Here is a 12,212-nt window from a genome sequence, read left to right on the forward strand (position 1 = left end):
ATGCTCGTAATCCAGCTTTGAACCGGCCGCGTCATTGTATCTTGGCTCGAAACGATGTGTTCATCCCTTACTTTCCAAGAGTTACGGATCTCTTCGGATACTGTGTACGGGTAGAATCCTCTGCTCTCTAGAGCTAATAAGCGACGTAGCCAATCACCCGCGCTTGATCGACCCTTTCATCCGTCGTTATGATCAAATCTATGTTCCGATCAGTCCTTAGCCTGTCCTGCCCGTGCATTTGTCCACAAGTATACAGTGCTATCATAAGCTTCATCGAACCCTCCAAAAGCAACATCGGCCGAGTCTACCGGAGCTCACCAAGATGCCTAATGGGATGCCTCAAATATTATAGTTTATCGACTAGGCTAGATAGCTTGTGCAAACTACAATCGAGTAGTCTTAGTACAACCGCCATGCCTCCTCATCTGCCCCGGAGTCTACGTCAACAACGTCGTGGGCAATTGTTCGCAGCCGCTCCTCCACCCAGAGCTTCTCTCTTGCGACGACGTCAGCTTCCGTTGCCTGCATGATTTGTAGCTCGCACAAGAGCCCCTCGACTAGAGACTGGCATGTAGACACAATATGCGCAATGCTCGAACCTGTCACTGTTGGAGGTAGAGTGTCCAGGTCCCGAGAGAACGCCGTCAATTTGCGTGTCATGGCCGCATGTTCTTCTTTCCATGCGTCTCCTAATTCTCCGAGAGATTGCATTGCAATCCCTCGTCCGCCGGAGCCATCACGAGCCGACCACACTTCATCTGCCGTGGAAGACCACTTGCTGAAACCTTCCACAACATGAAAGAAGCGACCACCAGGATTCAAGAGCGAAGGCAGCTCGTGCAGAGGGCCCGACAGTGCTTCAATGCACTGAACGAGCCCGGAAAAGGAGTTGGATCCATTCCACTCACGCAGAGCCAGCATGTTCTTCTGTTCCTGTCCAAAGCGTTCCTTTTCCTGCATGATCTGGTACAGGCTTGCTACTTCATCGAATCTCATTCGCAAGACTTCCCGAGCGCTCAATTCCCACTGTCTCATTGTCAAAGCCGATGGTTCATGCAACAAATGTAATTGTAGGAGTTCGTTTTGGAGAGCAACTATCTCTGGCGGAAGAACATGATTGACAGGTTCCGGAGCATGGATGAAAGTCGAGGTAGGTGCTTTGCCGGTCTTTCTGGGAGTAAAGTGCTGCTGCAAAGTAGAAAAGGCAGGACGACCGAGTTTCTTGGGCTCGTGTCTCTGAGCTTCACATGGTTCTTTTACTTGGGCACGATCCTCAGGTCTACTAGCTGTTGCGCGACCGAGTGGTACGACGGGCTTTGATCTTGTGCTAGCAGAGCGTGTCAACCCATCGGGACGAGCAGAAGTTCGCACGAGACCAGTAGCGGTCTCCTCATGGACATCATTCGATGGTCTAGTGTGCGCGGACGCTACCAGTAGAGATTTCGGCCTCTCCCCGCGGGTTGCGACTTTATCGGCTTCTCCCGTCTCCTTACGAGCGCCAGTCGTCGTAGTGGTCGATTGCGTGCGGGTGTGGAGTCGGCCAGGTGGTGGCATTGCTTGTGCTGCAACGGTAGCGCGCCTCACCGATTGCGTTCGGCTCAGCCCTGTGGAAGCGGGCGGCTTGTTGTTCACATCCGTGGGACGTGATGAATGCGCAGTCCCATTTATGCCTGAGACACTTGTGTCTTGCTGGGACGCTCGGGTCTGGTACAACGATCGTGGTCTCGGCCGGCGGGGTTGTGCGTCTCCTAGACTCGCTTGCTGTGATATTGTGTCATTTGATGTGTTGTTGAGGCGTGTGACATCTCGGTCTATCTGAGGCGATTCGATTTCAGCGACGCCATTTCCCCTCGCAACAGCTCTCGGCAAGCCCCGCTGGGGTAGGAAGCTCCGCCTATTCGGCGTATCGCCATTTGCATCTCCGGAAGGCGGGTTTTGAGAGTTGGTACGTTTGTGTATCCGGCTCAGTGCAGTGGTGTTGCCGTTGTGCTCGTCAGAAGCCGACTGTCCGAGACGCTGTAAAGATATTAGCACCGCGAGGTAAGAATTATGCGCACAGAGTAAGTACTTCTGACCGGGAATAGGTGCTATTGAGTCTACTGAGCTCGCTTCGGGGCTTTGCCGCAGAGCTAGGTGTTGGTATGGGCATTGCGAGTGTAGAGCTGCATTCGAAAGCGTTCGTCGGCCCTGTAAACAAACGAACGGTTGTCAATGCGATCTTATCTTATCAGTGATGACTAAGCGAGGCATCACCAGAAACACAACATTATAGTGATTGAGTATGAAATTCCAATTGGGATGGTAGTCTATGGGATATGGAGTTCTATTGCACCTTCAGTAGGTGCAAAAGGTACCGAGTGCTTACAGGAGACGCATCCCGAGCGATTGTCCAGAGTGAACAGCACCAGAAGAGAGCTCTACCTCCTACGTGTCCAGCGAGTGAAGACCGAGACTTTCTTTCGCTTGCTATCAAGCCGATTCCAACTCTTTTCTCTCCTAAGCAGGTCCCCACTAGAGACTGCCTCGGCGTGCGGGAAAAGAGACTCCCTCAATAGCCGGATAATCCACGAACCAACTGACCCTCTCCTGCGCTTGCGCGTTGACCAGTCCGCAAGGCAGCTCCCGTCCATCATCCTTGTCGAATATTTCCTTCATGATGTCCTTCTTTCCTCCGCCTGTAGCGACGAAGGCAATCTTGATGCCATGTGTCACAACCGGGAGCGAGAGCGTGATGCGTTTCGGCGGAGGCTTGGGCGAGTCCTCGATCTTCAGAATCCACGCATCGGTCTCGCGCAGAAGCGGAGAGCCAGGAAACAAGCTGCAGGTGTGACCATCCGGGCCACATCCCAGTAGGAGCAGGTCGAACATGGGCAGTCGCACGCTGTCCCGCGCCGCGAAGACGCTGACGAGTGTCTGTTCGTACTGGTCTGCGAGTTCCTGCGCATCGTCGAGGTACTTGACGTCGATTGGAAAGACCTTGGGTTGGCCGAGCTCGGCAGGGATCTTGTCCAGAAGTTCCGCCTTCACCAGCCGGTGATTGCTGTCTTCGTGGTCGAGAGGCACGAGACGCTCATCAGCGTAGAATATCTCCCACTTGTCGAACTGAACCTTGGCTTCGCCGTTCGATTCTTTCAGGAGTGCTTGGCCCAGGACCTTGGGCAGCGACCCGCCAGATACGGCCACCCGGAACACTCCATGGCGACTTATCGCGGCGTTCTGCGCTTCCAAGACGTATGTGCGGAGGCTCGGTGCGAGGTCGTCGATGCCCTGGAAGGCATAAAGATTCGGCGGTTTTCCCATTGTGTGCGCGGTAAAGTAAAGTTAGGTGAGGTGGAGCTGGCGTGGGTGCCGCGGAGGGGCAGGGCAGTGGCCGATAGTGGGGTCGTATGTTTGTTTCAGTCGCGCGCCGTCAGCTTTGCGATATGGACGCGGGGTTGGACGCGCAGGGTGTGTGTTGGCTTATGAAGAATTTGTGCGGACCACCGGTATATCTGGGCTGGGCTGCTATGACAGCATCTGTAAAGTGAGTGTCGACTGGTCGGGTTGTGGCGCCGGTCCGTTTTAGGCCAGCCTTGCAGCGCTTTCTACCACCACTGCCGCTTAGCATTATGGACGCCGCCATACGCGCGCTGGCTTTGGAGTAAGAGTCTCTCGAAAGCGCGGTACATTATGAGCGGGCCCGACTTTATATAGGTTCCAACACAGGCACGCGCACGACCTCAGCTCAAGAGTTCGCGTGACGAGCAGGCGGCCCATCGAGGGGCAGATCAGATGACGAAAGCGCTCGCTATGAGCCGGCGCTTCCTACGCTAACTAACCCCGCCTCTACCAAGCTGCGAACTGGGTAGAACAAAGTCTTTCACGGCCTTCATTTTCGACACGTGGATGTCTGTCGCTGTGGGACGAGAGATAATGAGCTTCCTGGTTGCTACTAGACGGAGACAAAGTGGAATAAAAACCAGAAAAGAAATCAGGGAAGCATTCTCATAAGAGATCGTGATGTGTCTGGATGTAGCATAGCATATCGAAGTGATCCTGCAACTACACTATAATTCGTCTCAAGAAAAATTAGCATTGTAACCACCCAGCCTTCTAGACCTCAAGGGTGTCGCGTACCCAAGCTGTCTGGTCACCTTGACAACAAACTGAAAAGAATTCATGTTTTTCCCTCAAGAATTGTGTCTTCCCCACATATTGTATGAAACACCAGCCGAGTGAGTATAACGCAGCCAGAAACGCTACGGTCAGATTCATCAAAGAAATAGGAGCAACGCACTCCTTTGACGCCTCTTAGTACCAGTCCACCAATGTCAATTGTAGAGTGTTTTGCTAACATATTGGACAAAGATCAGGTATTATATCTGCTCGAGTCTGGACCTGAATGCGTTGCGGGATTCAAGCAAACGCAAGTATGCAAGCTATCATGATGCTGTCCTCGTCATTTAAAGCAGACCCGACTTTGCATCGCATCTAGACTGCGAGCGTCCCAATCTTGCCGAGAGTGTCATGGGAAGCATTGCCAACCCATATACTACCGGAAATGTTCTCTACGTTGTATAGCGTTCATCGTGTGTGGATATTCGTTTTGCGATCCTGGGGGTAGATGATTGAACAGTTGAGTAGGTACCATGAGCTGATGTGGTGTGGTGCTCAGCGGTTCTGAGTTGGGCAACTGGCGCAAGCATGGTGGCCTTCGCGCGCGCGTGCATAGGCCAAGTCAGGCAGTACATTCCCCATGTAGGTTAGCCATTGGGCATTGATGCGTCGCTGGAGACCACATGTTGACGATTATGGAGCGGAAAAGGGCTTTAGTCATGATATCTTCCTCTGTCCAAAATGACTATTCGAAGCGAATCGCGAAGAAGACGACGACCGTTCTTCACCAATGCAGCCGAGGACTAACTGTTCGTCGTTTCCAGAACCATGGTTCGGTTGCACGAACTGGTCGATATCCGGTGATACTCACCTGACATCTCCACGAGTTTAGTATCTTCCCCACATCATAGTGTTTGGTTCAGGGTAGTTATCATCGAACGACCGAAAGCGATATATAGCCACGCCTGGCGTGAGCCAAGTGGCAGCGCCTAGATTTTGCGGCAACCATGGCAACCATGGCAACTATATACAGTATGATCTCCTGACCAATAAGAGTGTCAAAGCCGGGCATGCAGGATCTTGAAGTGCTGTCCTTTGCACCGAGGTCGCCGTGATCGTCCTGTACATTGTTGGGCAGCGGGCAGATGAGACTCGCCGTGCCAAGAGTACCTATGGTAGCAAGTACTATGTATATTGCGATGATCAGGTAGCTGTTCGACGAGGTTCCAAGGAAAATCGGAAAATTTTCAACTCAGACCACTACGCAAAACAGGCTTTTTCTGTCCGACAGGACACTGAGGTCTGGACGTGATCTGGTTGTACGTTCCCCATGGAAGTGGCGTGGACCCTGAAGCCGTTCGTTGCTATCCCCCCGGATTGTGCTCTCCTCGGGAATCTTTGTCGACCGCGGACTGGACCACTCCGCGGACTCCTCCGGTGACCGCGGCCAGAGAATGCGACATCACAATGTACCCCAATGCAGTGATCTATCATGGCACGTAAGATCCGAAACATTGACAACAAACGGCAGCCCTGAAGAACAAAGGTCACCGGTGGTTGGACCAAGGACCCTAGTTTGTTTCTCCTCACCATGGTGACCACCAAGGTCAGAGATAGATAACATACCGAGCCCAAATGCCGCAGTGTTCCGTGAGCTTGGGTTGAGTGGTCTGACGTGATAAAGCGCGCGTCAGGGTTTCAGTAGGATACACGAATGCGGCAGTGCACCTCGGCGGGGTAGGCACATTGTACTAATGTCTCAAAGCGGCCCGAAACATTGGGTTGTTGTTTCGTTTGTTTCCAGCGTTTAGGTTGTACGGAATGAAAGCCGTTGCCATGTACCGCGTGGGGTTTGAGAGCGTCTTTGTTTGCAGAGTGGTCGTGCAGAGGCATGTCTAAATTGCCATGGTACGGGCTGCCGAGACAGCGCAGCGCTGACGACAGAGTTTGTGAAGAATCTCCACAGGTTTACGATGTTGCTTTGCACGTCTCCCGGGCTGTAGTCATGGCGGGAAGTCGTCCGGTGTGCGTGGAGATTCTGGGCCCCAGCCACAGGCTGCGCAAGCACCAGGGGCTGAAGGCTTGGGGCCTAGCCGTGGCGCTGGGCCGTGTAGGACGAAGGACGTCAAAATGCCATACCGGTATCACTGCATGATACAAATCATCCGCGGCGTGGAGCAAACAAAACACCAACAAGAATGTAAGACGCAAACACAAGTGCAGCGGGTAGTCAAAGCAGAAATAGATCTACCGATGCGATTTTTGATCTCTGATGCACTTGTAGGATCTCGATGTTTGTGTCGGCCGATCGCTGCCGCGACGTAGGCGTCCGCGGGGCTGTAACTTTGAATCTTACCTAAGCGTCGCGGATTGCTGCGATCGAAAGCTGCGCAGGGACATCAGAGGACTGAGAGCACTTCGATGCGAGCTAGGCGCTGTTGGGCATATAATACCGGGAAAATAAGCTGTGTAAGATTTAGGTCGGCGAGAGAGGATTGGGCCGCCCAGAAGTCCCGGAAGCAGCGCCGCCCGAGCAGATTGGAGGGACGAGCGCTCCAAGGCTGGGTGAACTGATACAGTAGCGCGGTCCAAGAACGCGTCTGGCCACTGTGGAGTCACTCGCCGCATACCAACGCACCGGACTGCAGGAGCCAATCCGGTGCCCATGTCGGATCTTCGATGCTGAATGGGCGCCAAATTCGCGATCGTGATGAACCCGCGTGCCAGTCTGGTATAACAGCTGTGCCTGCCCGCCCCATGGCCGGCTCTGTCCTACCACTTCCCACAGGTAACAAGTTGCCTACCTCGCCAATATCGACGCAATCCATACCATGATCAACGATTCCACACCCTCACAACCTCTGTGCTACTTCTCGCTGCCCATCACTTCGACGCACTTTTCGACAGAAACTCCCGCCACTACGCCTCTCCAAGCCTACTCCCCGGATATTCTTCCGGACCCATACCACCCGCTACTTGCTTCTCGACGATTCAGTTCTGAACACCCTATGGCGCCCATTGATGCTTCTTCACTGCTCCAACTACAAACATCTGCCGCCTATAGGCCTGCTGCACAACCGCTGCAAAGCGCTTTCTCCTCTCCTTCCAGCGCTTCCAGTACAGCATCCAGCTCCAGCTCAGGCTCCGCCAGCCCTTCCACACTCTGCTGCTGCCGTTGCCGACGCGAATCCAGCGGCGGCAGCATGGTGCAATTCGGCACCAACATCTACTACTGCAGCCACTGCGCGAAGATGACGGGCTACTGCGCAGGATGAAGGGTCTCTTCTCTCGATCAAAAAGTCAAAGCACACCGCGAGTTACACGACTACTCGACAGTCACCGGCATTTCAACCACTATCTCCTTCGCCAAACAAGCCACATGCAGAAGCATGTCACCAGCCGGATGGGCGGTCTCCGCCAGTAAGCAGCACAGTTCTGCAGTCAGGATCATCCGACTCAACGGGCAACTAAATGGAGTTATCAGAGAGGACAGAGGCTATCGCGGGGAAGATGAAGCAGGGCTGTCATCCGGACAGCCATAATGGCAACAAGCAGTCCCCAGCGGACCGAAGACGCAAGTTGTTTGAGCAACACTAGCGCGAAGCGGGTTCTTTTGCGAGTTTGCTACGATTTCTTTAGTTAGATACCAGACAATGATACCCCATACACGGCCTTCGCAAACAAATATTTTGAAGTCCCGATATGACAACGTGAATGCTCGTGTTTGCTCGTATTAATGCCCATGCCGCATCGGTGGCTTTGACATCCACCATGTGGGTCTAGCTCGCTAACAACGGCCGCGAATGCGCGATCCCTTAAGCCTCCGACGATGCTCGGAATACCCCAAGCAGCACCTAGGCTCTGTCGTCTGCAAGTCTTTAGGCGCTGCAAAATCTGTGTTTTTCTTTTCTGCACGCGTGAGCAAGACCTAGTATCTACTAAGGTAATGTCAGGCTTGCATACGCAAAGCGCGCATGCGTATGCGGTCAGGTACCAACAATGGCCCAGGCCGTTCCATCTCTCCACCACTTCCTCCGTGTGGAGATGTTGGTAAACAAAGCAGCTGTTGCCGGGCACAACACTGTTACTCCTCGGAGGACAGCCTTGCGTTTCGCCTTCGACAGCCTCACCATGTCTCTACACACGATAATATGGATTTATTCAAAGTGCATCTCGATGCTCAAAATCGATGTTCGATGTTCTTGCAGGGATGGCACGCTCACTTCGGCAGCGATCGACGATCCGTGCCTCCGATGGAGCCTAGCGGCGGGATAAACATGAGGGGAGAGGGTCTGCACTCTGAATTTTGGCGATGCGCAGGCGTTTTGAGATCCGCCACGCAAGTCATACTGGGGCGCGAGTTGGTGGGTAGAATTGCGCGGCAAACAGGCTCAGCTGCTTGCTTACGCTTGTTTTGTTTAAGGCGACGCGGGCGCTGAATCATGCTGCTGACTTGATTCTGAGGTGCGGCCGCTGAAACAGGCTGGAGGCGTGGCTAAGGCATCAGGTTATGGGATGGCTGGGGCTGGGGCTGGGGTTCTGGGCCCAGGTGGCAGTGGCGACCGTTGGTGTCGTGGCTGCGTGACTGCGCGTCGCGTCCTTTCCTCAGGCCAGACGATCAGCCCCACCGCCTTCAGTCGCTGGACGGGAGAACAGAATGTCTGCACTCAGCGTCGCCATGACCGCACGTTTCACGATCGTTGACTCGTGCTCGAACGATAGCAAGACCACGTTCCCCGCAAGCTACCGCACTCATCCGCGAAACTCGCCCCCCGCGAAGTTCGCCTTAGGGTGGTGTGTAGCAGACCATCGATGATACGCTCTGATGATCTCCCGTTGCGGATCACCAACCCACTTTATCAGCGTCGCGATTGCGCAAGCCGCTCTGTTGTCATGCAAACGACGTGGGTTCGCAGTGGATGCTTACCTGGGGATCACAATGGGGGGGCAGGGGATCGTCGAGACTTCAGGGGATCTACAGCACTGAGGCTGGATGCACGCAACAGCTGCATGACTGACGTGTACTGACAGTCGATGTGCGTAGCCGTTTCGATGCTGACTCTACCATGTCGATTCGAGCTTTGAGGTTGTCTGTCCGCCGTTCGCATGACAACCGAACCATCTCCTGCTTCTTTGATGATGTCGTCCCATCGGTCAAGCACGATGCTAGGACGGCCGCGTGATGACTGATATTTCGTGGACTTGCTGACGTGAGTCTCAGGTCATGGATCAACGAGGTGAACGCGTGCTATTCTCGAGGTCGTCACGCCGTCATGTGATTTCCCACCGGGGTGTGGTGTGTCACCTTTGGTGAAGCCTCGAGATTATCTCTCCTTTACTTGTCTATCACAACACCGCGAAGATTAGAAGTTTTAAAAATCTAGTATTAGAATCTTTGAAGAGAGAGGTATACTTCTACTTAAGAAGAAGGAACTCTAAAGGTTGCTTACTGTCCTAAGCGCGCACGTGGAACCCTCGTTATGGCTGCGTCATCACGACACAACCTCAACAATTTCCTCAACGCGCTTGGAAATTATAATGTCCTGAAGTGAGATGCTGATGCGATTCTGGTTGCAACGAACATTTGCCGCTCCAGTCTTTCCACGCACCCACAGCCTCAACGGGGAATGGGCATGTTGGCACACGACGCAGCACATGGCTTTCAGCCACATCGATTGACAGCAAAAAGCAACAGGGCGCTAGGCTCCACGAACTTACTTATACGATGTTGAGATCACTATCCAGACGGGGACGGGGACGGGGACGGACGCCTGGATAAGCTACTGGCAGGTTAGCAGTAGTATACGCAAAAAAACATGTCCTCACTAAAGGTGCTCGACGCCTCCCTTTGCCCCCTGCGAGGCTATGTAACTAGAAAGGCACTGAAGCTGAAATAGTCAGACGTAAATATATCACCAACCCACCTACCACGCACACAGTCACATAGCTAGATTATCAGACACGGCCGTCTGTGGACTTCATGCCTGCAGCAATAGGTATTCACCGACTGTCTAGCAACCACTTCTGCCCTTTCCGGCACTTTGTTCACCTGCTATCAGGCAACGTTCGTGGGCATAGCTTTGATGTGCATTGTTGGTGTTTTGTTGAGTGGAGGTGCCTTTGATGGAACCATGCTAGGAGATGTATCTGCTTGATAGCACCGAGATTGCAGTCAATCTCTGCACCACCCACTTCACTTCCATCCTCGCCATCTAGACCTCGCTGATCATGGCTACGCAGAATTACTAAGGTGAGAAGAAAGGTACTTACACCTTCTATGAAACAATAACGTATAAACAGCTATCTTACACATAAGCAGACGAAGATAATCCAAGAGTCCCCCGTCTGCGAAATTCTAGTGTCAAAGGTCGTGCTATTATTATAATAAGAGCGGATGAAGAGAAAAACAGTACCTAGGTAATCCAGAGCATTTAGCTAAAGCAGTACTATGCTAAAAGTGATAGTAATTTCTAAGAATATGCAGTAGTACTGACGATAAGAAAGGGAGCAAGGAAGGCCGGGACGTCGCTACTAAATCTTGGGTGATGCGCGATTGGTGACCACTTCTGCCCTTTTGCTGTCTCGTCAGCTCCAAGCCTGCTTATACTCGTTCAAGCATTTACCGCAAAAGTTCTCGGCACGGTCATACCTGATCGGAAATCCTTCGACTTTTCCTTATCGGCAGGTCCAGCCGGGGTCTTTGAGGGCTGGCGAGAAGTAGGTTGGGACAGGCTTATACGGGGACGCTTGGGGATAGGAGACGTACTCTCATCTTCGTCGTCATCGCTGGAACTCTGGTGAATAGCTGCCTGTTTGCGTTCCACAGGAGCATGGGTAGCATCGGAGAAATTACTGCTAGAGCCGTCAATTTCCATGTTCTGGTCGCCGTGTGGGTCGCAACGGAAGGCACCATGGGTCTTTTTCGTGCCGGCGACGGGTGCATCAACCATGGGCGTATCGACGGATATATCGACATTCGATACCCTGGGATCTGCCTTGCGAAGGCTGGTTCGAAGATATGAGTTAGCAATGTGATGGCTGCCACCGACGACCCCTAGAGGGCTTCGACAACTTCCAGGTTACTGTTCTCCATGTTCCTGCTAGCTTTCGACAGCAGACCATAAAACTGCGACGAGGTAGCTGCAAGCCATACTCAGGAGGCAGGCTGATCAAGAAGGTCAGCCATATTATTTCCTTCACAGCGCATAGCTGACCGCTTCAAAATGCATCTAGGGTAAAGCGCTGCACCATCAAGAAAAGATCGTGAGTGTCCGAGAAGTCATGAAACATTTCGCCAGGCTTCTCGGGCAGCTGGTCAAGTCGTTGGTATCACTTCCGTTACATTCGAAGCATATTCTTGCATTCAAAGCTTGCTATCTTACATATGCGTGCTGACGGTGATCGTGTCCATTATCAATGTTTATTGTCAACGTCTGCCCGCCCTGTAGACCCTGCGATTTCCTCTGTGACATCAGATCAAAGCAGATTAACAAAACGAAAGTCAGGGAGGAGGCTTGATTCTGCTAGGGCGAATGCCGGCAACACAAGCGCAGGCAGTGGAAGAGGCTAGGTGACTATGAGCCGTAATATGATCTATTTGAGTTCTGCGATTACTCGAGTAAATACTACAACTTGTATCTTGTAGAGAAGTAACTTGATTTGGTTGTTGAACAAAGACCTCTAACACCGCCAGATACGTCCTCACACCAACATCGATCTACGTAACGAATGCTGCCATGCGTAGGCGAGCACTATAGGATAGGATCTCTCGCGAAAGGGTAGATTTTCTCTTAGGAAGGACTCCTCACTCTGCGTTCACTTGCTCGGACCAGTCATATCGCGAGCTGTCTTATTATTATTTTTTGTACAATCCTCTTCTCTCAGTTCGTCACTCTTCGCGTATTCGAGACTGCAACGCTTCTTGCGGTACTCACACACGCGCTCGGTTTCCTGCATGTGTGTTTGCATTCCTGCATTTATTCGGGTTTCTATGTCGCACAGACCTACAGTTCATTAGCAAAGCTCAACTTCATTGCTCGTCCAGTGATCGCCGTCTCCTCAGCCACATTATTTGCACTTATTACTAACACGGTTACTGAGACACTGATTCATGTCTC

The 12,212-nt window shown here is 52.5% G+C and overlaps 2 protein-coding genes across 2 annotated transcripts; both read right to left on the reverse strand.

Moving 5' to 3' along the window:
* Positions 1–399: 399 nt before the first annotated feature.
* On the reverse strand, positions 400–2,149 carry N0V89_001885 (uncharacterized protein; the record flags this gene model as incomplete). The annotated part of the gene is made up of 2 exons (XM_056210696.1): positions 400–2,016; positions 2,069–2,149. The coding sequence occupies 2 exons, from the start codon at positions 2,147–2,149 to the stop codon at positions 400–402; spliced, it is 1,698 nt and encodes a 565-aa protein (XP_056074169.1).
* Positions 2,150–2,511: 362 nt separating this feature from the next.
* On the reverse strand, positions 2,512–3,300 carry SOL1 (suppressor of los1-1; the record flags this gene model as incomplete). Its single annotated transcript, XM_056210697.1, has 1 exon — positions 2,512–3,300. One exon carries the CDS (start codon positions 3,298–3,300, stop codon positions 2,512–2,514), a length of 789 nt encoding a protein of 262 aa, XP_056074170.1.
* Between the last annotated feature and the right edge of the window lie 8,912 nt (positions 3,301–12,212).

Source organism: Didymosphaeria variabile (genome assembly GCF_027946475.1).
Source record: "Didymosphaeria variabile strain IMI 356815 chromosome Unknown scaffold_2, whole genome shotgun sequence".
Classification (NCBI taxonomy): Eukaryota; Fungi; Ascomycota; class Dothideomycetes; order Pleosporales; family Didymosphaeriaceae; genus Didymosphaeria; species Didymosphaeria variabile.